Source organism: Melanerpes formicivorus, unplaced genomic scaffold (genome assembly GCF_026170545.1).
Source record: "Melanerpes formicivorus ecotype bairdi unplaced genomic scaffold, bMelFor1.0.p_v2 SCAF_17, whole genome shotgun sequence".
NCBI lineage: Eukaryota > Metazoa > Chordata > Aves > Piciformes > Picidae > Melanerpes > Melanerpes formicivorus.
In genome coordinates, this window is record NW_027142369.1 from 7,006,609 (window position 1) to 7,033,945 (window position 27,337).

Below are 27,337 nucleotides of genomic sequence, written 5' to 3' on the forward strand. Positions count from 1 at the left end.
GTGTTCTATATGTCCAAATGGGGCAGGTCCATACAGAAGCAGAGCAACTAGCAAGTCCTGCATACCATAATGTCTACACACATGTTTGGTTTTGGGCAGTAAGATTTAGACAATTGCAATTGAAGGCAATTTCTGATGAAGGATTTGAGTTCAGCCAGTCTCCACACTGGCTTCCCAGGGCTCAGAGCAACTGGAGGGAAGAAGTAACCCAGCCTGCAGTTTCTGTTGTTTGGGAGTATTAATATTTTTCCTAAGTTTTCATGCTACTGTCTCAAAAAGCTGACACCAAAGTAGGCATCATTTCTCTACCTGGGACCTCTTTGTGTGGCCTCTCTTCAAAGGTCAGAATGAGGAATGACCCTGTTTTCTGACTCATCTTGCATACACCTGAGATCAGACCCTTTACATCAGAACTCCTGTTAGTGTATCACTCCATTACCTGCTGTTAGCTTGAGCAGTGAATTTTGCAATGCTCAACTCCACAAATGCTGTCTGACATGGCTATGTAGGAAACAACTCTGACAAATCAGGAGCATAATACTCCAGCACAGCCATACCAGAGGGAGTGGCCACCTTCCTGCTGACAGAGGGGACACCAGAGTCAGAGTAGCGTAAGTGTGTGGCAGTGCAGGACCACCCCAGCAGATATCACACCCCACCTCTGCCCACGCTGACCTCCTGCATATCTTGCCTTCACTGCAAAGCTCTGCTAAGGGGGAAGTGTGCTGCTTAGCAACCCCACAGTATGATAAATAATTATCAGTAAGTATAGGGGTACAGAGAAGCAAGGGCAGAAGTAACAGAAATCAGACTGTGCAGCACAGCAATGGCAGCAGCACAGCTGCCAGTGACTCAAAGGTGACTGCAAGTGAATGATGTGTGCCTGAGGATCATCAGAGCTCTGCCAAGGAGGACCTTGTCTGTACCTTTTCACTCGAGACAGTGTGTCTGCACAACAGCAAACAGCACAGCAGTGTGGGAGCGTGTGATGTAATCTTCCTTCAGAGCAGTGGGTGCACCCAAAACCAGATCGTACATATAGCCACCTCTAAGCTTTCCTTTACCAACACCTTCTCTTACCTAAGACATGGACCAAGTTGTGACTAGTTAGAAAAAGGTGTGAAACTAACACACATAAGTTACAGTGGGAACTAACACTGCCGTGGTCAGATGCCACATTACATCTGGCTGAGACTCCCTGAAAGAGGAGGAAGTGTGCCCAAGTGCAGCTCCTGCCATTTGTTCCCCAAGTTCTGCCTTTACTGCACAGAAGTCCAGGTTGTAGCCAGGCATCTGTATCAAAGTCAGCAGAAGCCACAGATTAGAGGGGCTAAGGGTAGCAGCAAGTGAAGGTTGCTGGCCACAAGTGTGCTGAAAGGTCAGGCAGCAAGAGGGTTTGTTCTGCATGGTCAAACCTGGGGCAATGCAGGGGCAGTGCAGGAAACACAGCTCTGCAGGAAACAGAAAAGTCCAGAGACTGGAGGACAAATTGAGCACGCTACACTAAAGCTAGGCACCCTAGAAAATACCTCAGCAAAGAGTTTTAGGACAGTTTAAATGTGGTCTGTCATTTTATTTCAGTACAATGTTGCCGTGATTGAGAGCATTTGAAGGTGAACTCAGTGTCTACTTCAGAAAATACATATGTAGGCACTTGTGGTGCCTTTTTCTTAGACTATGTGACACATGTAAAACAGTGGCTTGACAAAATCAGAATATTAAGTAAAAGGTATATCATGCAAAACTTTGCTATCATCAGCCTGCCTTCTCTGCTGACTTAGCAAGAGCGCTTTTTGTTTGCAAACCCTGTGGTACACCTGAGAACAGAGGTCTCCATCCTGCCTAAAACCCAGCAGAGCCAAGAAGTCACATCCCTAGGCATGGTGGGTGACTCATGAACCATCTCAGACCATATGGATGTTCTGGAGATATTAAGCACAGGTTTTTCACATGTTGGAAAACCATCTGAAACATGTCCTGCCAAGCTGCATAGCTGTCGTATCAGCTGGCACAGAGACCGGGATGCTCAGCTTTGTTTTCCACTTTGCGATTTGAGAGGTGGCTCCAGTATCTTAATTGTAGACAGCGAGTCAGGGATTTATTTATCCTTTTATGTAAATATCTTATTTCCCTCACAGACACTGGCACACCAGTGAGCTGCAGAAATAGGATTACAGACTGCAGGTCTCTCTCTCCTCCCTCCCAGCTGCGTATTTACCAAACCATTCTCGCTAATCCATTTTACTGTGTTTACTTCCCACTTCCCTCCAGCCTTATTGTCTTACTGTTATTCATTCAGGTGCTTAGAGACATTAAAAGCAAAGGCTTAAGAGACAGTCACCTCCAGAGCTGACTGTTTTTGAATCCACACTGATTTACACCAGATTAATATTTGTTAGAGCTGCATGGTGCACTTGCACAAGTCCACAAACCATGTAATACTGATACAATCCAGCTTCCTACAGCCTCTACTGTTTCATTGTCCTTGTTTGAGTTAGTACAGAACTAATTCTTTTCAGTGGTTTTACTGTTCAGCTCAGTCTCTTCAAAGTAATTACATTTTCTGAGGTGAACATCATATTTTTGCAGACAATGTCTGCTTCTAGAAGTGATAACACTTGATGTTAATAGTTACTACTAAGGATTGGTGAGACATTGGAACAGGTTGCCCAGGGAGGTGGTAGAAGTCCCATCCCTGGAGGTTTTTAAGGCCAGGCTGGATGTGGCTCTGAGCAACCTGATCTTGTGTGAGGTGTCCCTGCCCATGGCAGGGGGGGTGAAACTAGATGATCCTTGAGGTCCCTTCCAACCCTATCAATTCTGTGATTGGTATGCAGAGAGGCTCTTGCATGTACTTGCTCCTGTGGAGACCAAGATCACTGCTAAATTTTGTGTACCACGTTGGGGATGCAGAAAATAAAAGGCCACACCTGTGACCCAGCAGGTGGTCCTAAACTAACAAGGTATTCCAATCCCATATACGTTGTGTTTGGTATAAATATGAGGGATTATGAGGGTCAAGCTTTCTTCTTCAATAGCAGGCATCTGAGGAGGACTCTGTGTGTTCTGCTTTCAATCTCAATCCAGTGGTTCCTGAACCCAGTTCCAGAATCCAGCTCCTGAATCTGGCTCCTATCTGCTGCTGAGCCTAGCCTGGGACTTCCCCAGTGCTTGCCACCAGCACCAGTGATGATAGTGATGTAATTGCCATCAGGGGGACTGGGTTCAATATTGAGTTTGTATATATTTGTATGTATTTAATTTTTAAATTAGTGTTATTAAAGCTGTTTTATATTTTAGAATCCACAAGTCTCTCACCCTTATTCCCTTTATCTTCCCCTTTAGGAATAAAGGAGAGAGCTTAATACACACCATCTGTCATTTGTCTAGTGGCTGGCCCAGCCCTAACCCTTGGTATTTATGAGTTGTCCTTGGACCTCCTACTTTTACTTCTTGGCAACAGTTATCCAGGGAAAGAGAAAGAATGGTAGGCATTTACAGACAGAGGAGTGGTAAAGAAATACCTGGAGGTATTCCAGATTTTGAACCAGGTATTTATCTGCTCTTGTTATGTGCTACAGAACTCGCTGGTTGTGAGATTGCTTTCCTTACAGTATCACAGTATCACCAAGGTTGGAAGAGACCTCAAAGATCATCGAGTCCAACTTGTCACCACAGACCTCCCGACTAAACCACGGCACCAAGTGCCACGTCCAATTCCCTCTTGAACACCTCCAGAGACAGTGACTCCACCACCTCCCTGGGCAGCCCATTCCAATGGCAAACGACTCTCTCAGTGAAGAACTTTCTCCTCACCTCAAGCCTAAACTTATACACAAATGGAACAGGCAAGTCCCACTGCTGACAGCGGGTCTGAGTCACAACCAAGGATTAAGCCTCTCCTAGAAATCTACAGATGGCACAGATCATGACTGTTCCCAGTTGTAAGCACCAATCCTTAATTTTTTTCTAAAGTGCCATGGAAAAGTTTTTTTAAGAGGAATTTTTTCTTTTTAAAAAAGAGAAATACCCCTTTGTCACCAAGACCAGAGAAAACAGCTGTTCCTCCACTACCGAACGGAGGGTGCTGTCACCATGTGTGTACCCTGCTGCAGCACAACACATTATCATGTGCGATTGCCTCTGGTGCTTGATCTGTGCAGCAGTACACACAGCTGTACTCTGTACCAGCCATGCAGTGTTCAACACTGCAGACACCAGCATCACACACATCACACAGGAAATTCATGGGATGTTTAAAGAGCCTTTGAAGAATCATCCCATATAAAACTGTCATGGGTTAAGTTGAATATTTGCTGCTGTTATACAAAACCATCCTGCCTCATGCCAGCTTCAAAATGAAAGTGCTGGCTGGAGAAAAGTATTATGGGCCTTGAAGTTCAGATTGTAACATGAGAGGCTTCCTGTTCTGGTTGCTGGTTTTGGGTTCCAGGGTTTGGGTGTTGGCTCTTTTTCTGTGGGAATGGCAGTGAGGCAGATGGGAATGGGCTAGTTCCTTGGTTTTCTGCTTTTATGCTAGTGCTTGTCTGCTTTATGCTGCAAATTGGCTAAGCTAAGGTAATTGTGCATTATATCATTGGCTAAGGTAATTGTGCATTGTATTATTATTATCTGATTTGCTTTTCATCTCAACTCTTTTTATCTCAACCCAGAGGGATTGCGTGTTATTTTTCCCTCACTTCTGTGTTGGGGGGAAACAGGCAGGTTAACCCGTTCATAGCACTTTAACCTGTTACAGTATCTTCCCCAGAATTTAACCTGTCTAGCAGTTTTTTGACTATTGAAGCTGATTGACACCTTTTGGTATTAGTTGCCTAATGAAAGAGGTCAAATCCATCCACTGGAATGGATTTCAGCATTTCTTATGACCATTTCTTATGGGGAGATCTGGAGTATTTCCAGGGGAAATGCAGGTGTGAAGGTAGCAGCACGCTTGTTTAGTTCTGATAGATGAATAAAAGCACTGATCTGCCGGGTTGTATTTTATCACAGAAACCCTTAGTGCCTAAAATCAGTGATATGCTGAAGTTTTAGCTTTCACAAGGGAAAATAAACCACCTCAGAAGAAGCAGTTTTTATACAGATTGAATAAAACTACAGTAGAGTTATGATACCTTGGAGACAGTCACTCCCTTTCTTCCTGCTACAGAAAAGCAGATATGAGGGAGTTGGATTGGGTCTGGCCCTTTGAAACCACTAAATGAGATTTTAAATTAAGCACAATAGGATTTTTCTTTTTCTTTCTACTTTAAATTTGTGTGAGGGATTAGTACAACAGATCCAAGCTCTGTGCAAATAAATCTCTGCCTGCAATTTCCTACTATAACATTTAACTCTTGCTATACCCTGCAAGCTCTTATTTCACTCTCCAGCGTCTCTTCAGTGGAGGCAGGAGGCAGATTTGTCAGAGATGCTGCAAGGACAGAGGTCCTAATTCCAGGAGATACATGGGAACAAAGACCCTGGAGGAGGATAGCAGAGGAGAGGTGGTCGGATGGCGGTGTGAGAAAGCACAGGACAGAGTAGGGTTATGGAGCAAGAGGCTGACAACACACTGGAGAGACTCTTAACTTCATGATCACTCAGATTAATCCCCTTACTCTTTCTCTAGCCACCTCTACCTCCCAGCCAAAAACTGAGTGAATGATTTTTCACTCACACCAGTTAAGCCAATTCAGCTCAACAGCATGTGATAGTATGCTGTGTTGAAGGCAGAGATGCTTCACAACAGAAGCATCTTATTTCCCAGCATTTATCAATAAGTATCTTTTACTGTGGATCAAGGAATCTGAATTACTGGGGAATGCCGCCAGGCACTTTAGTGCATCCTTTTAAGAGAGCTGTTTTAGGAAGGACTCATTGATGAAAAGAAATGCTCTAGTTGCTGTGTTAAAATAAAATTAATAGGATTTTCTTTTATAGCTGTCTATCTCACATCTGAGCAGTTTTCAGCTTAGCATTTGCCAGCAGTGTGAATTTCAACAGTGAGAAGATCTAAGAGGAAATGTCTCTTTTCTCTGAGCCTAATGTCTGTTCAAGCAGCTGACTTGTACACTGATATTCAAGCTGTTTACAAATAAGAGGTGTCTCCATCGAGTATTGGTATTATTGTTCACTAACATGAAGCATGAGACTGTTATGTGAATTCCCAAAACCTTTCAAGGCAGCTCTAAATGTGTCTGTTTACATTTTTGCTTTGTTTCTCCATCCACCAGCATCACAGCCAATCTGAAGGGTATTTCCTCAGTAGGCACAAATTGGAGAGCTGATGCTCCTGTACATATATGTTGCATCCTTGGCGGAAATAATTCACTGTTTGGCAGTAGGCAGACTAATATAATAGCTGGTTTTGAAACTAATACAGCTTTCCTCATGGAACTGGATCAACCCTCTACAAGCAGCCAATGGTAGATTAGGAATTACAAGAGATTTTGCACTGTGGTCCCAGCTCAATTGAACTCCAGTTTCAGTCTTCCATAGATGATTTTTAAAAGTGCAGCCACTACAATGAAGGCTTTCCAACTCCACCAAATTAATAAGCATTCATTTTAGCTAAACTAGAATAGCAAAGATGCTTAAGTAGATGTAATAAGAAATTAAATACAGTCTTCTTGTTTGAATTCTGAATTTTTTTTTATTATCTTGGATGCAGTATCCTTGAAATCCTGCATAAATGTTTCAGACAACCACAAAATATATGCAGTGCTCCACTGTTATGATATTCTGGCTGAGGCATATAAAAAAATCTAACAATTGTTTTGCATGCAGATAAGATTTGGAATGCTGCAGGCTGTGTCACTCAGCTGTGCCAACAGCTCCTGTTCAAGACCCTCACTGTACAAAACAGTGACGTCATGAAGCCAGAACTGTGGTGTGTTCCCAGAGCTGTACTGAAACCATGAGAGGAGGAAAGAAACTCCATCCATCCAATTCCCACAAGTTACTTTCAGTGCTTTGGACTTGCAGTTGGAGCCTTCACATAGAAATGTTCAAATACTGTTTTTTTCCAACAGAAATATGAAATGCTATTTAGGTGAAGAAATTATTCCCACTCCCATTTTTCAGTGTAACCAAAGTCAGTAAGTACTGTAGGCCTATGCAAGCACATCTGTTGCAAAGACAGAGTATTCAAAATAGTTTACACACACAGTTTTGTATTTTAGGGTTTGGATTTGATTCTGGGGGTGATAATTTTGAAGCAAGAAAAAATTGCTAGTGGAGTCCTCAAATGAAAAATTACACAGCTTGAGTTAGAAGAGATTGCATCAATTTAAAATGCTACAATTAGCTATGAGTCTGAGCCAAAAATTTCACATCACAGAATCACAGAATCAAGCAGGTTGGAAAAGACCTCAGAGATCATCAAGTCCAGCCTATCACCTAACACCACCTGACAACTAAACCATGGCTCCAAGTGCCACATCCAATCCTTTTTTGAACACCTCCAGGGACGGTGATTCCACCACCTCCCTGGGCAGCACATTCCAATGGCCAATTATTCTTTCTCTGAAGAACTTGCTCCTCCCCTTGAGCCTAAACTTCCCGTAGCACAGCTTGAGACTATGTCCTCTTGTTCTGCCACTGCTTGCCTAGGAGGAGAGACCAACCCCCACCCCCTCCCCCCCCTCTACAACCTCCTTTTAGGTAGCTGTAGAGAGCAATAAGGTCTCCCCTGAGCCTCTCTTCTCCTGGCTAAACAACCTCAGCATACCCCACACGCAAATTTTGAACACCACCAGAAGCAGATAGGCCAGTGTTTCCTACCTCTACAGGGATGAGCCAAAAATCTCACATCCCACATGAAAAATTTGAATACTACCAGAAGTGGATAACCCAGTGTTTCCTGCCTCTGCACTTGGCCAAGACAAAGCTATCAACATTCCCTAATAACTTGTAGCAATTTAACTTTGGAGAAGTTCTTATTAATCTGAATATTGTGATTCTCTCCTATTTCTAGTTTTTTCCTCCTCACATTCATGACTGTGCACTGGACTTCACCCTTTACACCAGAAGGATACAGTATAAAAAAAGCCACTTCCCAAAAAAAAACACACATTAACTATGGAATGCATTTTGCCTTTAGGATGTCTTTAAACAAAACAGGGTGTCAAGCACGTCTTGGGTCAACCTTTATGGGGTTGCTTTTCCCTAAACAAATTAAAAGTGTGTGGAATCTTACCTTTTTATGGCTTTGTAGCAAATGATGACAACTACGAGGAGGAACACTAGTGTGGCACAGCATACTGCAATGATAATAATCAGGCCTGGCCACCAGGTCTCTTCAGTGGGACAAAAGGTAGACTTGGGAGCTGTAAAGAGCATAGAAAAAGACATGAGTTCTCCCAGTGTATCTGTAATCAGATATGCTTCAGTCACCCATGCAATAGCACTATACCAGGTCCACAGATACATGTGAACAGGTTATTTCACCTTTAGGACTTTTTATTTCCTCCCCCCCATCAAGCAATCAACTCCTCTGTTTGGTGACAGATATTTCTTGTCATGGTTCTCAGATGACCAAGTCCGCTGTGTCCGTGTTATCCACAACCTGGTGCTGAGCACAAAGGTGAAGGGCACAGCTCTGCTACTTGTGGGAAACCTCTTCGCCCTCTGTATTTCCCAGCTCCTGCTGCATCAGACTGAGTTTTAGAGAGAGCCATTATGCTGATAAGGGGAGAGGTTTTACAGGGACCCACAGCAGAGCCTACTAATCACTATTTCATCTTCTATCATTGGAACAAGGAAGGGGGACTTGTTTTACAAGAACCAGAATTTATCACATTTATTATTTGCTTTTAGAGGACTATAGCTGACAAGCTTTTTTCCTATTTGTCTTTGAATTCTAAGTCCATTCTTTCCTACTGCATTGTCTTTGAATTCTAAGACCAATAGCTAAGAGCTGTTAACATTAAGAAACCTTAACTTGTGAAAATACAAGCAATTTTAATTAATTTTTTCTTATCCAATTTATGGCTATAATTGTCCATGTAAGTATCACCCAAAACAAGCAAGATTTTGCATCAGAAGGAATACTAGTGGCATTTAGCTAAAATATTTTCCTACAGGGCCATATTTCTGTTCCCATGCTTTGAGGAGACATATTTCCTGAAGGACAATGAGCAACAATACTGTCATGAGCAGTATCAGTGTACTGCACAGGGGGAAGAGATCCTCAACACAGTGTGTGTAACCACAAAAACTCCACGAGAACTTGGATCACCTTAAATGAAGTTAAATAATGAATCAGCAAATGTGGATGTCTAAAGCTACATGTTCAGTCAGGTAGGGGAGAGAATTAAATAAAGCAAAAGGCTTTTTTTCCCCCCACTTTTTTTTTTTGAGTTAATTATTTGATCTGATCTATCCAGTATTCTGAACTTCCCACTATAAAAATCATAAATAGCTGACAAGTTAAAATGTCATCACACTTGCATCATTTACTGGGATCCAACATGTCCTGTGTCTCCTGTGTTTGATTAGGAAAAGACATATATGTACCCTTAGGTTAATGCTCATTAGGTTAAATCCTGAAATACACAGTTACTGAGAAAAGGGTTTTTTTTTTCTGGTTGCATGATCTATAGAAGGATCAGCAACATTCACACCAAGAAATCCACAGGAACCCCTGATAAAAAGATTAAGTAATAAACTACATGAAGCAATCAAAATAATAAAGGCAACAGCTTGATAAATCATAGGCAGTTCAGCATTTGGTGGCACACACTGTCAGTGTGATCATATTTGTCCAGCAAATATTGCCTTCAGTTTATTGTACATACATTGACTGTGTGGGGTGTGTATGTTAATGGATTTTTTTGCCTGTGGGAGAGAAAAATAAAGCTTAAAGATTAAGTCATTTGAAGGACTAGTTCCTGGCTCATCTTCTGACAATGTGAACTCCCAGACTATCTCAGCAACAGAATTTCTACTTTATTAATGTGTCAACTGCAACAGGGCTGCTCTCAACCCCTTCATCTTCCAGACTGTGTCCCTTTTGATGATGGGAAGCCCAAGCCCAGTCTGCATGGATGCCTCTGCATACAGTTGGGAAAGTCATCTGAGCAAGGGAACTTCCCAAAGATCCAGCAAGGTGCCTAGGAAGTGCCATGTGCTCAGAGACATGCCTCTTGGTGGGTCCTCTTCTCCCAGGCAGCCAGCACCAGAACAAGAGGACACAGTCTCAGGCTGCGCCAGGGGAAGTTCAGGCTGGAGGTCAGGAGGAAGTTTTACACAGAGAGAGTGATTGCCCATTGGAATGGACTGCCTGGGGAGGTGGTGGAGTCGCCGTCACTGGAGGTGTTCAGGAGGAGACTTGACAGGGTGCTTGGTTACATGGGTTAGTTGATTGGGTGGTGTTGGGTGATAGGTTGGACGTGATGATCTTGAAGGTCTCTTCCAACCTGGTTTATTCTATTCTATTCTATTCTATTCTATACTGAGCTCTTGATGTTAAGGAGGTGCTGATGTCTCTGATGCCTCAGGTTGCGGTTCACAGCTCTGGTCCCTGGGGAAGCCCAGGGCTGGGAAGGCTCTCTGTCCTGTGCCTGGGTCCTAGACCCCCAGTCAGTGCCTACAGTATAGAAAAAACAGCTTGCATCTGGGAAGGGCTGAGCCCACATGTCATGCCATTGATAATGAGAAATTATCCTGGGGCGAGGACATCCTCTTGCAACTGTGCCACTTTGCACAGAATAGCACTGCATTTCTCAGGCACTCTCTGGGGGAGCAAAGACATAGGTCCCAAACTCTCTTCTAAGATACTGAAACTATAATGAAAAACACTGAGTAGGTGATGTCTCCAGCTACCCAAAACAATGACAATATCTGATTATTTCATCATCTTATAAAAGCTTCGACAAAATGCAGGAAAACAATTTTCATGGTCGCTTCCTTCTTTGTATCACTTCTTTCAAATCCTTTATAAACCTCTAAAAGGTGTATGGATTCAGAACCAAACCGTGTCCTTTCCCTTGTTATGTAAAGGGACAACAAGCCACATACTGTTGTCATTCACAGTGGTGTATATGGGGAGTGGAGGGCACTCCCTGGGCACAGGGAGCTCCTTTGTCATCACCACAGGATTACCAAGAGCTGAGGGCTGGACAGCCTGTGTTTGCTCCTTTGGCACCCATGACTGGTCTCATGTGAGCAGCTTCAGCTGCTCAGAGCATTATATGCCCCTGATTTGACTAATTCCTGGCTGCTCCTCACTGGTCTCAAAATCAGCTGAATGGAGAAAGTGATTTTCACAGTATCAAACAGCTCTCCTAAGCCCTGAAATGTCTTTCTGCACACTGAACAAATGGTTGGGTGCAAAGTGGCAGGAAAGTGTATGACATTTTAAACAGGATAAGCAGAGTGAGCTAAGCAATCACATAAATCCTGATGAAATAATTAAAGTTCTTATTCAATTAATAAAACATTAAAATAAAAAAAATATGCTAACTGGCACAGGTTTAGGAAAACACATCTTGTCAGGCTAACTAGACATTTTCTGAGGAGATTAATGGTTTGGTAAATAGGTGTATTAGTGCTGGTGTGGTACCTTTAAACTTTGTTATGACATTTGACTTAATTCCACATGATGTTTGGACTATTAAACTATAAAGCTACACAGTAAGTGTAGCACACATAAACTGAGTTAATGTTATGTCTCAAAATCTAACTACAGATGGAAAGTCACTACTGAGAGAATGTGTTTTTTTAACAGTGACTCCCTCCTTCACCACAGAATTGGTTGATGGGTACTGGGTAGGGTTTCTAAATGACTCAGGAGTGTACATGTGGAGACTGTATATTTAGATTAGAAACAGGCTATTTACTATCATTGAGAGTAATTATTCATTACAATAACCCATCAGCTCTGGTGGAGTATTTCTCTGATGAATTTAGTTTAAGGTAGACTTTTCATTTTTCCTAAAATCAGCCTAAATTCGGCTATAGAGATAGGACTCAAAATAAGACTTAAGCAAGTAAAGAAAATCCTTTGTCTCTGGAAAGTCTACATGAGCACAATGCCTTTTCCCCTTTGTCCTTACAATTTATGAAGTACAGATCTTGGTTAGATTTACTCTTAGAGGGCCAGTTCCTTCTACTCCAAACAGTACCAGGACTAAATAAAATGATAAACAGACCCATTTCAGATGTACAGTGGGTGACTGGATCCAACTAATTGAAAACAAATTCATTCCAGAGTGAAGGCATCCTGCAAACTACTTCAGTACCAAAAAACCTTACACACTTGCATTCTTTGAATAAGTTCGTTTTGAAGGCTCAGCATAAAGACATAGCTCCAGTTCTAATGTTGGCAGGTATCACAGCATCACAGTATAACTAAGGTTGGAAATGACCTCGAGGATCATCAAGTCCAACCTATCAACACAGACCCACGACTAGACCATGGCACCAAGTGCCACATCCAATCTCCTCTTGAACGCCTCCAGGGATGGTAACTCAACCACCGGTACACACATGGTTCTAGACAGAAATGTGCATACCAGGAAGATTAGCTGAGCTACAGAGGGCTTCCCTCAATGTCCCAGCACAAAAATAGAAGTCGTGTCACTGGAAAGGAAGTTTCCATAAAATTACAAAGAAGCCTCTGATTTCTTTTTAGGAAATCTCAGGGTGGGTCACTCTCAAAATTGTCTGGAGCTATCAAACCCCCAAAACAGTGGTGAAACTGTTTTAATCTTCTGGATTAAGCATTACATTGTTTTGTGTATGCTATAAAAATGACACATGCTTGTGCTGCCTGTCACAATACAGAAACGAGACTTGGAATCCTTGGATGTGGCCTCAGGTTACCTTTAGTAAGCATGGCTGTACATTATAAAGCTCAGATTTTGGAAATTTAGTACTCCCATCATTTATTTTGACTAAGATTATTACTTTCCATTGCAATAAGTGTTGTAAGCTAGTAGCTCTTCATGTGGGAATGCTGAGATATTAGGAGGCTACCACTAAATTTGTCAGGAGACAGCTGGCGCCTCAGTGCAGCCCTCAGCAGCAATGTTGAGGCAGGGAGCACAGATCAGGGCATCCTTTCCCACCAACTCTCACTCATCAGCCAGACCAACAAAGCAAAACAATAGAAAACAAAACAGAAAACCCAAACCCAAACCAAACACAGGGCTGAGCTGGAAAATAGCTAAGGGAGTGACCCGTGCTCCCGTGTACAATCCCAGGGGAGGTGTCTCTGACTGAGGTCTGAGTGTGTCAATCCACTTACAGGTTCAGTTCCAGGCAGCTGATGAGTGTGCACTGATGTGCTGTGGAAGGGTGACAGTGACCCCCCACACCTCTCTACAACAATGGCAACTTCATGCCTTAAAAGGAAGCACGCTTTCAAGATGAATCAGAACTGATTATTGTTTTTCCTCCTGCTTTTATTCCTGTTCTTGTAGAAGGTCAGGAGTGCTGGCATAATAATCACCTTTATGAGACATCTGCCCGTTTTTAATATTGTACACAAACAGCAGGCTAAATCCTGCCATCTTTTTGCCTGCAGCATTCTTCTTGCTATTGTAGGGCTGCCTGAATCAGCCATGCACTTTTAATTAGCATGCCAGGAAGCAAGATTGGATTTTATTTTGAAGACAGGTTCATATTCCAAGGGCTTCAGTCATGTGTTTTAAAGACTCATTGATCTGCTGGCTAAGGTGGGGTTTGGGGTTCTGGTCTCATCTTCACTCTTATTTGGCTTATTATTTTGATATATTTCCATAATTTGCATGTTGGCATCTTCATTCACAAGACAGAGAGATGCCACTAGTTCCTACAGCCATGATCACTACTGGGATGCAGAAACAAGCTCAGAAAATGTGGCAAGGTTTAGATGTGATTTCAGATGTCAAGGTACACAAAAAGACTCCCAGGACACCCCACTAACTAATGTGAAATAACTTCAGTTCTGGGAGGCGAGACCCTACAGAGGAACAGTTACACACACACACAACACCAAAGTTTGGACACTCAGTCTACAAACATTGTATTGTGTAAAAGGTGAGAAACAAGGAGAGCCTTCACCACATGCCCACGTATTTTTTGAGAAAGGTGATTTCACTGATGAGCCTAAGACCCTGAGTCTATTTTCACACAAGACTCTTCACTCCCCCCAGCAGTGTAAATTCATCACAAAGTGAATGCTGATTAACTTAATGATGATTAACTTAATTATACATTAAAATGAAGTCTTAAGCAGCTAATACAAAAGGGCCAAGAGTTCAAGGATGTAAATTAGTAGAAGCCCACCTAGCCATGAGAGTGGTGCCAGCTGAGGACCTTGTCCTAACATCTGCATGATGATGCTCCTAAGCACGGCTCCAAGTTTTGCTGAAGGTCAGCTCAGTCCCCAGAGCCCTGAGGCTATGGGTTCTCCAGGTGCAGGATTTGTAAGCTAACTTGGGATGATATGAAGGCTGGATCAATGGGTCAAGATCAACCATATGAGGTTAAACATTGCCAAGTGCTGGGTCCTGCACTTTGGTCACAACAACCCCCCGCAGTGCTACACAGGCTTGTGGCAGAGTGGCTGGAGAGGTGCCCAGTGGAATTGGACCTGGGGGATGCTGTTTTACAGCTGGCTGAACATGAGCCAGCAGTGTGCCCAGGGGGCCACAAAAGCCAACAGCATCCTGGCTGGTATCAGGAATAGTGTGGCCAGCAGGGCCAGGGAAGTGATTGTGCTCATGTACTCAGCACTGGAGAGATTGCACCTTGAATACTGGGTTTTTTGGGCCCTAACTACAAGAAAGAGATGGAGGTGCTGAAGTGGGTCTATGGAAGGACAACACAGCTGGTGAAGGGTCTAGAGAACAAGTCTTATGAGCAGTGGCTGAGGGAGTTTAGCCTGGAGAAGAGGAAAATGAGGGGAGACATCATTGCTATATATTAGGAAAAAAATCTTTACTGAAAGAGTGGTCAGGCATTGGAACAGGCTGCCCAGGGAAGTGCAGAGCCACCATCCCTGGAGATCTTAAGAATGTGTGGACATGGCATTTCAGGACATGGTTTAATGGCCATGGTGGTGTCAGGTCAACAGTTGGATTTGATGATCTTACAGTTAATTTCCACCCAAAATCTCCTCCTTGCTGTATTTTGTCACGTAGAAACTGCTACATGTGGGCTTGGATAATCGACGTGGTAAGAACATTCTGTGTTTACCTAGGGCTGCTAACAGCAAGAGGAAGCCAGCATGGGAAAAATAAATCCTTCAAAAGAGCATTCTAAGGAAGTTTGTGCTACTGCTAGACCTTGGTACAAGTATAGATCTTCAGCAACTATTTTAAAAGGCATTTCAGGAACAGAATATGTGTTCCCTTCAGACCACGTCCATTGACACTCTTGGATTTGAGGGGAAAATTTCCTGGGAGGATGGGGGAGCTGATCAGGAGATGGGGGACCTTGTTGCTGCCTCCCAGGGCAGAAAGCCATTCATGAGTGTGGCCATGCAGCAGATCCTCCACTCACCCCAGCCCTACACCTGCCCTGATGCACAGTCCCTGCAGCTTACACGTGGCCAGAGGGAAACCTGAACTCACATTTACATTGCAGCCACGGCTGCCCACAGAAAGCAACTGGCAATCAGGTACAAAGACGTGCTCACAGAAGGAAGGACTGTCATTTTCCCTTGACAGGTGGAGAGGCTTATCTAACCATGTCAGGTTTCTGCATGCTTTGAGAGAAGCTCCCTGGCGTTTGTATATACGGGGAGACACACACAATACATGTATGCATACTGATACATGTGTATGCAGAAAGGCTGTCTGTGCCTCTTTAATCTATGTGTATAAAGGGGTGTACGTGTGCAGCCACATAAACGAAACTTTCATAGTTTCATAGTTTCATTCAGGGTTAGAAGGGACCACAAGGATCATCTAGTTCCAACCCCCCTGCCATGGGCAGGGACACCCCACACTAGATCAGGCTGGACAGAGCCTCATCCAGCCTGCTCTTAAACACCCCCAGGGATGGGGCCTCGACCACCTCCCTGGACAACCCATTCCAGGGTTTCACCACTCTCATGGTGAAGAACCTCCTCCTCACATCCAGCCTGAATCTCCCCACCTCCAGCTTCATTCCATTCCCCCTAGTCCTATCACTACCTGATATCCTGAGAAGTCCTTCCCCAGCCAAGAATTTTGCTAAATGTGTCTGTAGTCTGAGTGGCTCCTCAGGATCAATTACTGAGCGTTGGTGACAAACTGCATGAGAAACTCTACTGGCCCTATAAGGACAGGCTAAAGGAATTGAGGTTGTTCAGCCTGAGGAAGAGGAGACTCTGGGGAGACCTTATAGCAGTCTTCCAATACTTACAGGGGCCCTACAGTAAAGATGGGGACAATTCTTTATCAGAGAGTGTAGTGATAGGACAAGGGGTAATGGTTTCAAACTGAAATAGGGGCAATTTAGATTAGGTATTAAGAAGAAAATCTTTTCTGCCAGGTTGGTGAGACACTAGAACAGGTTGCATGGAGAAGTTTTGGATGACCCCTCCCTGGAAGTGTTCAAGGCCAGGTTGGATGGGGCTTTGAGCAACCTGATCTAGTGGAAGGTGTGCTTGCCCATGGCAGGGGTGTTAGAACTAGATATCTTTAAGAACCCTTCCAACTCAAACTATTCTATGATTCCAATAATAACATTTTTTAATCTCTTCCTCTTCCCTGAACTTGAGATTCCCCACATGGGCTGAATACATAATGGCATTCACGTTTGGAGCACCTTTGTATGTCTCTGAAATGATTAATTTGGAAGACACAGGAGCTATAAGATGTGAATGGATACACTTCACTGTCTCCCTGGCAAGTACAAAAATCACCTCATCAACCTCCCTTCACAGACATTGCCTGCAGACAACACACCTGGCCACACTTGAACCGCTGAAGGGGAGATGCAGGAGCTCATCAAATCAAATGCCAAAAACAATGTTGGTATCAACAGGAGCCCTGAGAGCTGGGTCAGTTCCCCTCCTTGGCTGGGCAGCTGCAGCATCAGAGACAGCCTGCAAGAGGCCATAATCCTCTGCACTGCCTGCAGGCTGAACAGCAAACAGAGTAAAGACTGTGAACAGACTGAGGGAGGGGAAGGTAGAGGCATTCCCAGACTGCATGTACAGTGGATCCAAGACAGAAAGAGTTAGAGCAGGTCCAGCCTCAACCACATGAACTGGTGGTGGCAAGTCACCATTGTCAGCAGCATGCACCCACAATCAAACCTTGCAGAAAGAAAAACTGGATATGGCCATAACTGCAATGGGGCAACTTCTTTGCTCCATGGTAAGCCATGGTCATAACCAACCCCATCTAGCTGCTGACTGGAGGGCTTCACGCACTGCTCCCCTCCTGGCACCTCCATGGCAGCTACAGTCTTGACATTGGAAATATGAAATAACTTACAGGACATATTGTGAGCAGACAATCTTAGAGGAGCAAGGCAGTGTCACATGCACTGCTGTATGCTTGCATATGTGCCCAGAGAAGCTGTGTATACCACATCCTTGGAAGTGTTCAGGGCTAGGCTGAAAAGGGCTTTGAGCAGCCTGATCTAGTGAGAATTGTCTCTGTCCGTGGTGAGAGTGGTCTAGAGCTTTAAAAGTGCCTTCCAACCCAAACCATTCTGTTGCTTCTATGATGTTCAAGTGTCTGGTATGGAAGTGCTTTGGCATTGTAGCTTCTGGGCACAACAGTGGGGATGTGGCCCCAGCCCTCCTGCTGCTTCCCCCTGCAAAGCAGTGATAAAGCAAGCTCCAAAAGAGAGATATAAACACTAAAGAAGTGTGGATTAAATCCAGCAAATACAATAAAATATGAGAATCCCCAAACACACAGGGCTGTTTTGCTCAAACTGATGGCCACACTGTTACCTGTTACTGTCCCTAGAGCTGGAAAAAAAATGCAGGATGTGCAGCACAGAAAGGCAAACCTAAGAACAGCCATCATTAACTTGGGGAACTGGGCCAGTGCAGCAGGAATGAAAGGCAGGAATGGATGACAGCTTCAATAACAGATGAAGTCCACTTGAGGCAAGTTCATCTCCAGTAAACCCAAACACAATGGAAAGGATTTGGATTACCATAGTCCCCAGGGAGCAGTGACCCAGAAAGCTTCCCTGCTGGACCTGTTGCCTGAGATCCCATGAAAGAGAACAAGCACAGATGGAAGATGCTACCCAGCAAGGAAAGAACTGCAATATCCTATCCCATTACCCTCTCCTCTGGAGCTGTAACTGTGTATGATGTGCAACAGATTGGCTTAAAGAAAATAAGAATTGCTAATTTTGGAGCAAATTTTGAAACAGGAAAAAAAAAATCTAGGTTGGTTAACTTTTTTTTTTTTTTTTTTTTCCCATTATTTTTATTTTTCCTGCTTCACATCTGATCCATGCCATTCTTGTCACTTACAATCTCAGGGTAATTTCCAGAGTACTATGAGCTAGTTGTGTAAACAACTATTTTCCTGGCAATAGTGGTGTGCTCAGCAGAAAAGATGTCCTGATTTACTGCCTCCCTGGAGTAGCTAGGTTAAATAATACTAGTGGAAATCCGATATTCCTGTAGCAGATGATACTTCTGTTTATCACATTATGTTGCAGACAAGTTTATATCATGCAGCTGCTCTGTGCATATGTTCCTACTACACTTTAAGGAGGATATTGCAATCGCTACACAGTGGGAACTTCTGCTATAATAAAAATGTGTGGGATGATGCTGGAGAAATTCCCTCCCCTGCAGCTTTTACACTGTAGATGCTGTTATTCTACACTCCTGGTTCCCTCGTCTCCTTAGTTTTCTCCCACTTTCTAAAAATATTTCCCTTCTGAAACAAGAAACGTGCTCAGTTTTGTGCTTAATTGTGAAGGCTGGAGTTTGCAGAGGAGGAAAAAAGGGGCAGTTCTGCAGGAGTTTTACAAAGCGGTTGGTGATAAGAGTAGTCCACAGCTCATTGCAAAAAATAGGACTGTTACCATCAGTGCAAATACAGTCAGTGAAAAAGAAAGGATCTGGCTTGGGGAGTTTTAAATGTGGTGTTTAATATCTAAGCTTTAGACATTATTGAAGCTGCATATATTTACATTTGGGTTTTGCAGTGAATTCCATGAACAGTCCATGTTGCTTTGCTGTCTTGGTAGGTATTATGCAGCTGCTTTTCTTTGGTAGATTTGAGAGTCCTTTAGAAAATGCACATATCACTAGGACCACAATAAAAATAATAGCAGGTGTAAGTATCAGCTGCCCAAGCAGGAGACAAACATTGTGAGGAAGCAGGTTGTGCAAAGTCACCACAGCTCAGTGAAAAAGCCAAGAAACAAAACGTCTTTTGACTCCTGGCCAGTCCTACCCTCTGGATCATGTTGCCTCCACCTTAGGAGTAGATGCAAACTCTGGATTTGGCCATAACTACATTACAGGGGTGGAAGCAGCAAACTCCCTGGCTGACTTGCTGGGCAGGTGCCAAATCTCTGACCCAAGCCAGCACACTGACGCCGTGCCCAGGAGCTCTGTGCAACTGAAACCTATGGACAGAAACAAGGTGAGATCCTGTAAGATGACAATGAAGGGCTGATCCTAAGCTTGTGGGATAACTTGCATTGGTTTTGCACAGCTACAAATATGAACTAGGATTTCAGTTCAGATTCCTGTATGCTTAAGGAAGGATGATAATGCACACAGCAGAGCACTGAAAGGACTATCAAAAAAAGTCAGGAGGGAAAGTCTGTGCTCCAAATGATCGACAGGCTGAGAGCCAGATCTGCCAGCCTTAATCTTATTAGATTGTTGGTGAAGCTGATGGGACCTGCCAGAACTGAGGTATGACCCCACAGATAGGAGCAAAACATGGTTTCAGCTGCCAAGGTCTTTTGGAGGAGAGCAGGGTTGGTGAGCACAGAGGGGGAGTCTGTTCTCTAAAGCATGATCTGGAGAAGGGGTAGCATTTAAAGTCCTTGTGGAAAAAAGGCTTTTAAGGAGATTACATCATAGTTAGTCTCTGTGTTAACACTCGGCTCTGGCATTTATCTTTACAATGGAGGCTCACGTCAGCCACTGCCCTCTGATCTGACTTTGTCACATGTTTTTCTAAGGAGCAGTCTCCTGATGAGACACCATTTTTCCCCTGACATCTGATTCTCCCTCAGCAAAAATAACAGAATTGTTTCTACCCTGATTAAATCACACACTATTGGTTACTGTCCTGAGCAAATGAGAATTGAAGCTTGTGCCTTGCAAAGCAGCCTTCTTGCAGCAACGTGGTCATTCTGGAGAGCTTCATGAACACCAACACATTTCCCTGCTCACTGCAACCTGGAACAGTGCCATGCTGGGCAGCACCAAGATAGTCCTAGTGACATCCCCAGATAGTCCTAAGCATTGCCTCCCCATGAGAGTCGTCACTTAGGAGAACCCTGCTGTATTTGGTGACCTGCTTTCTGAAATGCAGGAGTCATCAATCAGATTAGTGGGTATCTGGTGCCTCTAAGAAACAGGTCTCAAGTGCCAGAAAATTTGCCGTTAAATTAGTACCCTGGAATTTATTTTAGAAGGTGACCTGATTTCCAGAGGTTCTGAGCACTCAGAAAGCCAGGATGATTTAACTTGGCTATGCTTATGTACAACATTAGGTTTAATCTTCTGAGTTTTAGGATATAGGCTTTATCCTCCCTTTCCTTAGGCAGAGTACCACTGTGTGTAGAAGACAGATATTCAGAACTCTCAGGATGTGGGTTCCCGCCTCAGCTCTCTGCCTTGCTTATTTGGTGATTTTGGAAAGATTTTTGCCCCAGCCTGTTACTCCTTCTCCAGGGTGGGGACAGATCCAAATTGTTTCAAGTGCATGTTAGCACTGTTGTGGTTCCTTTCTCAATTCTGTGATAGGGTAAATAGATAAATCTAAAAGTACTTCACCTGTATTTCTATAAGAACTAGCTGTATTTTCCTGACCTTCCCATCAACTACCTATTGAGCAAACACAGCAATGAGGCCATGTTATACGGCCAAACATCAGGAACACAACACTGACCTAGGGACAGTAATTTCTCAGTTCTTTTGAACAGAGGCACAACTGAGAGAAGCAGAAATGTGTCAGCACAGTACCATCCACTCCATTGCACGAACACACATTCTGCCTCTCCAGTGGTGAGTGATGCACACAGAGAGCCCCAGCTATTCTCCAGAGGGGAAGCATCAGAACTGAGGATCATCTGCTTGCTCTCGAAAACTGTGGGACCTCATTGTATTACAGCAGTGAAAAAAGTATCTTGGAGAAAAGAAGCCTGAAAACACTGAATCTCCATGTTAAGTCTGACTTTGTCATTTCAGCACTCTGATACCTGAAAACCTATCAGCATTTTTCCATCAGTATTCAACAAGCATCATGCACACACATACATCCAGATATCTAGCTCCCTCTTCTATTCTGCTTTGGCTGGCAGAGATTTTCTAGACAGCATTTAACAATGAATATAATACACAGAGGTGAGTGAACTCCCCACAAGGTTTAAGGATGAACTTAACACCTGTAATAGGCTGTAATCAACTTTGCAGAACCAGTGTTGCAGCCCACCCTTTGCCAGTGTGTGCCTGTCCCATGACTGTTTTTGAGTGAAGCCAGTCGACTGCCCCACTGTGTTAGGCTTTGGCTTCCTTGTTGCATCTCGTAACAGAATTGAAAAAAATTCAGAATCTTCTATTTTGGCATTTGCTGAGGAGAGCCCCCTGTCCACTGAGACCCACAGAGTTCAGTGCAAGCCTGAGCAGCTTCAACATGGACAGGAGAAGGTTTGCTGCTGGGAATCAAGTACATGGAGACTTCTTCAAGTTTCTTGGGAAAAGGGCCACCTTTGCTTTCACAGCATTTAACAGCAGACAAAAGTAGGGACCAGTGAAAGAGGTAAAGTGTCACTTCCAAACTGGAACTCACTGGGGACAAGAGATTCATTTCCCCACAGAGCTCTCCTCCTCCACCACAAGAAAAATATCATGTTCCAGATCCACTGCATTAAGATACATGAGAAGAGAAAGTGTCTTCTGGACAGTTGTCTACGCCAGTCAAGCTAGCTTTCTTTCAGGCTGTTTCAGAGGCTGTTGTAAGGGTAGAAGACAGGCTCATCACCAGCTGCCAACTATTTCTGAGAGAGACAGACTCCTGCCTAGGGCTGTGCATCTGGAGTGGGCACCTCATGAAGAAATTACTTCCAAGGAGAAAAGAATAGAAAATTGGCCTTTTCCCTCTGTGTCCTCCCTTGTGACCTCCCTTGTGACCTTCTGGCCCCTACTCATCTCAGATCAACAGTGAGGTAGTACTTAGTAAACAGCACACAGAAAGCAACTGTCTTCTTCAAAATAAGGTGGAGTGAGCCATGGCTTAAGAAAACTGCTGGGAGTTAAGTGGTTTGGAAAGCCCATTCAGCACATATCTACATTTTTAGGTGTTAAAAGTCCTTTAAAAGCTAGCCCTTGCTTTCACTGAGCCTCAGGCACCCTTGAATGAAATCTGTTCCCCAAGAAGTGCTGTGAGGGCAGGTACAGCTGAGCCTGTTAAGGTACTGCTGGTAGTGGCACCCATATGGACACTGCAGGTACATATAGTGATAGCCCTTCCAGGCTGTTAATTTCCATATCTGTTGACATATCCTCCTTCGTCAGGGTTTTGTTGAAGCTGTATCATCACTGACAGAGGAGAAATAAGACATGACATAGTGCTGTTTTGCACCATGGGTTCTTGTCATCCCCTTAGGCTGCCTCCTTCCTTTCATTACCACATAGTGATGGCATGGCCAGAGGCTCTACCCCTTGCTCCTAGCACAGTGAATGCCTTATCTTCCTTTCTGTGTGTGGTGGTGCAGCCTCCTCTTTGATGAGTGGCAGGAGTGATCAATTCTGTAGCAATTACTGTCCCTTTTTGAGCCTAAAAATAATTATAATCTTCAGTGCTTGACATTCACTAGGCTCTAATCTGAAGTTTACAGAGGTGAAACAGTATCTCCATTACAAATACGGTAACTCTGAGTGGCTGATAGGGTAGTTGACTTTCTTGGATCTCCCAGCAGGTTGACGGCAGAGAAATAAGCAGCACCTTGGACCCTCTTTTTGCTGTTCCCTGCAAGGTGGGCGGGTTGCTTCCTTTGTGGAAGCCACAGTACGTCAACATCAAGTCATGTGAAAGCTTATCCATCTTCCAGCTCTTGCAGTAAACAGGCCTTCAAAGGAGGGATGATATATGTTGAACTTCAAAAAGGTGAAATATGATTCTGGAAGTCTAAGCTCCTACATGGACAACCGGTCTTTTGTCAGCAAATGATTGAGAAGATACCTCGAGGCTGGCAGATTCAATCCCACAGAAAGATGACAGATTTTCTTAGCATAATGTTCCTTCACATAATTCGAATTGAGGTCCAGATTTGCACAGCTTCTTCATACTGAACAGTATTCATGCAAGTGCACCATCAAGGTCACAGGCTATGAAATGTCAGTAAAATTCAGTGCTACTGGTATAATTAAGATATTATCTCTTAGATCCTTCGTGGCTTTTTAAAGGATTCAGGAACCTCCAGATAACAGCAAAGATTGGACAAGCCTTGTATCTTAGATCTGCAACTTTCTCAAAATTAGCACCCTCAGGGAAACCAGATACAAACCCAGTTTCAGACAACTGCAGATTGAATTTCCTAACACAGATTGTGGAAGACTTGGAAATACTTGGAATATTTTCCTCGAGTGTTAGCAGCAGTAATTTCTTAGGCACCAGTTTATGTCCATCTTGGAAAAACAAACTGTTTATCCTTTGGGCACTCAGACACTATATGGAGAGAGTGACTATAATAGACATATACTTTAAACTGGGAAGTACAGTTGGCTTTAAAGAATTCACTTTACAAAGAAAGCCATACTGCAAATCATATGTCTGAGTTTTAGGGAACAGCCAGCTGACTATATAGTAGATAATTCTGTACAGCACTTACATAAACATAATCCCTGTTTGATATTGCACTGATTATTCCTTGTATTATTTCAATGACTCAGTTATTGCTGGAAGTAAAGGATACCTCTAACACTGAAAAATGTCCCTGAGGACACCAGTTAATAAGTCCCACATCTAGTGCATTCAAGTTCCTTTTCCAAATTGTATTCATGTTCAACTTAATGGAAATGAAATTGATGACCCAGCCAGAGTACAATGGAACTGAAGTGTGAAATGACTTCCAAACCAGTGGTAAATTTAATTTTCTTAAAAATATTATTACATTTACCAACTGATAAATTTTCATTCAGTGTATATAAAATATAGAATACCTAAAATGGCAATGACATTGCATTAACAGATCAAGTCATTTCACCATGCCAAATGCCCACCATGAAGTCCTCAATCACCACTCAGAGCATATTTGTAACTCTGAAAGCCAAAAGACAGAGCACAAGGCTTAGGAGTCACAAAAGCAAGCAAGCCAGTTGCTGGTTGCTATCTGCCCTTTCCTCAAGCTTTACCCAGAAGTCTGGAGCTGCACAGTTAGGCCAGCTTTTGCTCACCATCTCTCCCTACTGCAGACAGTGCTGGAGAATGATGCCTCTAAGCTGAGATTGAGCACCTCCAGCTTGCCAAAGCAAACCCAGGGTTAAACCACTCTCTTTGCTCCACTGCTAGTTATTTCCTTTGACAGTGGATATGAAAGAAGATTATGCATTACTTCCAGAAGGAAAGGAAAATGTCCAGGGATGATTCAATAGAATCTGCTCCATTGGTAAATGACCAGTTTAATAGCAGCAGTGCTCCTGGTAAAAGTCCAGTGTATGCCAAGGAACAGATTTTTGTGTGAAGTATTTCTAACCAATGAACTGATGAAATATCAGCTCCATTTAAAAGACACTTCAGAATTATAAACCAATTCATTTTAACGATAATGTGGAATTCACAATTTACTATTATATATATGTGGTTATAGTGTGATATGATTTACTAATGGAAGTATTAAATTAACTTGCATAATTATTAATGACAGTTTTTGGCAGTGGCATTAGTTATTAACCTATTTTTTTACTATATTAATGGACACTATGTACTTACTTTGGGATAACATCCCAAATCTCCAGACTGCTTCCATGATCTGCTACATCAATATAACAATAACCTGCAAATTACAATCACACAGGCAGTGCCATCAGGTTTGTGATAAAGACATCACATGAAACCATCACACAAACATACACTTCCGTGGGTCTGCTTTACCCAAGTCAGCTGCCTAGCCCTCCCTGTCAGAACAGCTTGTGCCAACATAAGAGTTTTCTTCTGACTTGTGGAGATGAGGCACAACTCCTTCTGCCATGGGCAGGGGAACTTACAATTACTTGTAAATCAGCAGCCTCTGACTCATCAGTAATTTCACTGCAGATTTCCTATCTTCTTAATCAGTGAAATGGTAGGCATGTACAAATGGACTGCAAACCACATAGGGAATCTCTTCACTTTAGCCAACTCCTTTGTCTTTAAAAGAAATAAAAATCAAGCTGTTAAGAGTATGCATCTCAGACTACAAAGGACTGTTCTAAGCAGAATTAGTTTAAGATCTGATGCCTTTTTTTTCCCCCTAAATTGGACAATGCTTTTAATCTATAGGTAACAGAACTCCCACTGATGCCTGAATTGCAATATCTAGCCCAAGGCCCTTACTTTTAAATACTTCAAAATGTATGAATTAGTATCAATTCAAGAGTGTCAGTTTTTCCATAATATGGATTTATTACTGCATGAAAAATCCACATCAAATCTACAAGGTCCCAGAGCAGGGGGGAAGATTCATTATTTGCTTAAATAAAAATCAGACTTGACAAAACACTTCAGAATTTATTTTGGTGAAAAACTCAGATCTGGGAAAGCAATGGAAGCTGTGATAGTCTGATCTAACTGGTGGGTTAGAAAGACAGACAGAGTTTACAGCAGTACGGTATGAGGAGATGTTGGGTGCATGAGTGATATCAGCATCCTACCATGGAAGTATTAGCATGAACTTACTTGCTTTCTAGTCACTATTCTTGTTCCTCAGACTTAATGCAACATCCCAGATGTCCAAACTATTTCAGACTTCCCATTTGATTGTTAATAAATCTCCTCACCCTAAATAATTTTCTTATTTTGACTGGGATGTGAGAACTTGTAACTTTTACTCCTATGCTATACATAACCATGTTAAATGCAAAAAAATACCAGGATTTTGAAGCTTCCATGTCTTTAGTGATAAAATCAGAGGTGTCTGCACTTTGAGGGAGGAAATCTAATAATTGTATTTCTGATTTGGGTGGGTGAATTCTGCCTAAATCTCACCTTGGATTCCTAGTGACTGGGTTCATTGTACTAACAGAGAAGGTAGTGTCTCTGATGTGAAAACAACATGATGGGGACCTGGACTAGACTCTGCATGTGTCATCATCCATGACTCCAGGCTGTGGGAAGGATTTCAGTTTAGATTTGAAAGCTTAAAAATCCTACTGCCAGTTCTTAGAGTATATGTGGGAGAAGACAAGAACTAAATTTTGGTTTTGCTTTGTAAATCACAAACAATGTTCTCACAGAAGACTGCAATTCACAGTATGACAGCTGTGTTACCAAAACTGAAAGGGCTTCCCTGTTTCAGCATTCTGCTGGCATTAAAAAAAATCACTGTCTAGACCAGACTTGTGGTAAAACAATATTCTCTCACAGTAGCTGTCATTACCATATATGTCATGGTGTAGGGGATGATGTGCCCCCTGCCACTTTGCTGCTACTGTGGTTCTCTCCCCTTCCTGTTTAGTTTTTGCAGATGCTGTTACATGAAGTATAAAGAAAAACACCTTCCCCAAATTATAAACCAAAATGACGCTGTACATTTACTAAGAATTCCTTTGGGCATCAGGTCTTGCAAGAAGTTAATACAAGACTCCTTAAGTGTGCCCGAATATCTCAAGATTATTCAGAACCAGTCCTTCTGGCAGAAGTGTGGTAGGTAAAGGCTGGTCCTAAGGCCAACTCAAAGGGAAACTTTAAATTCAGATGTCTCAGAGATGCTCAGCTCCATACTGCAGCAACTATGCACAGCAAATTTTTGGCACCTCATTTTTAAAAATATTTGGTGACTTCCAGACAGATTTCAATTCAGTTGGCTATCACAACCTGCCCTCAGCTCCTGGAGGATAATCATAGACGTCTGCCAAGGACAAAAGTTGTTTCAACATTGTATAGGCAAGAACATCAACATCTATACCTGCACAGACAAGAAGCATCAGGACTATGCTCAGCTTTCCTACTTGAATAATTATGCAGAGATAGTGATGAGCATGAGGCTCAAACTC

General features: G+C 43.0%; 1 protein-coding gene across 6 annotated transcripts in view; it reads right to left on the reverse strand.

Annotated features, from left to right (window-relative positions):
• Nucleotides 1-27,337, reverse strand: part of PRIMA1 (proline rich membrane anchor 1) — a 149,486-nt gene that overhangs the window by 110,324 nt on the left and 11,825 nt on the right. For 5 of the 6 annotated variants that reach the window (XR_010988626.1, XM_068148826.1, XM_068148827.1 and 2 more), the window contains one exon: nt 8,201-8,330. Coding sequence is in view for 5 of the 6 variants with exons in the window: in XM_068148826.1 (XP_068004927.1) it covers nt 8,201-8,330 (130 nt within the window). In the remaining variant the exon portion in view is untranslated. Of the gene's footprint in view, nt 1-8,200; nt 8,331-25,076; nt 25,141-27,337 lie in introns of those variants that run through there. The other variant, XM_068148829.1, reaches the window with a different exon arrangement.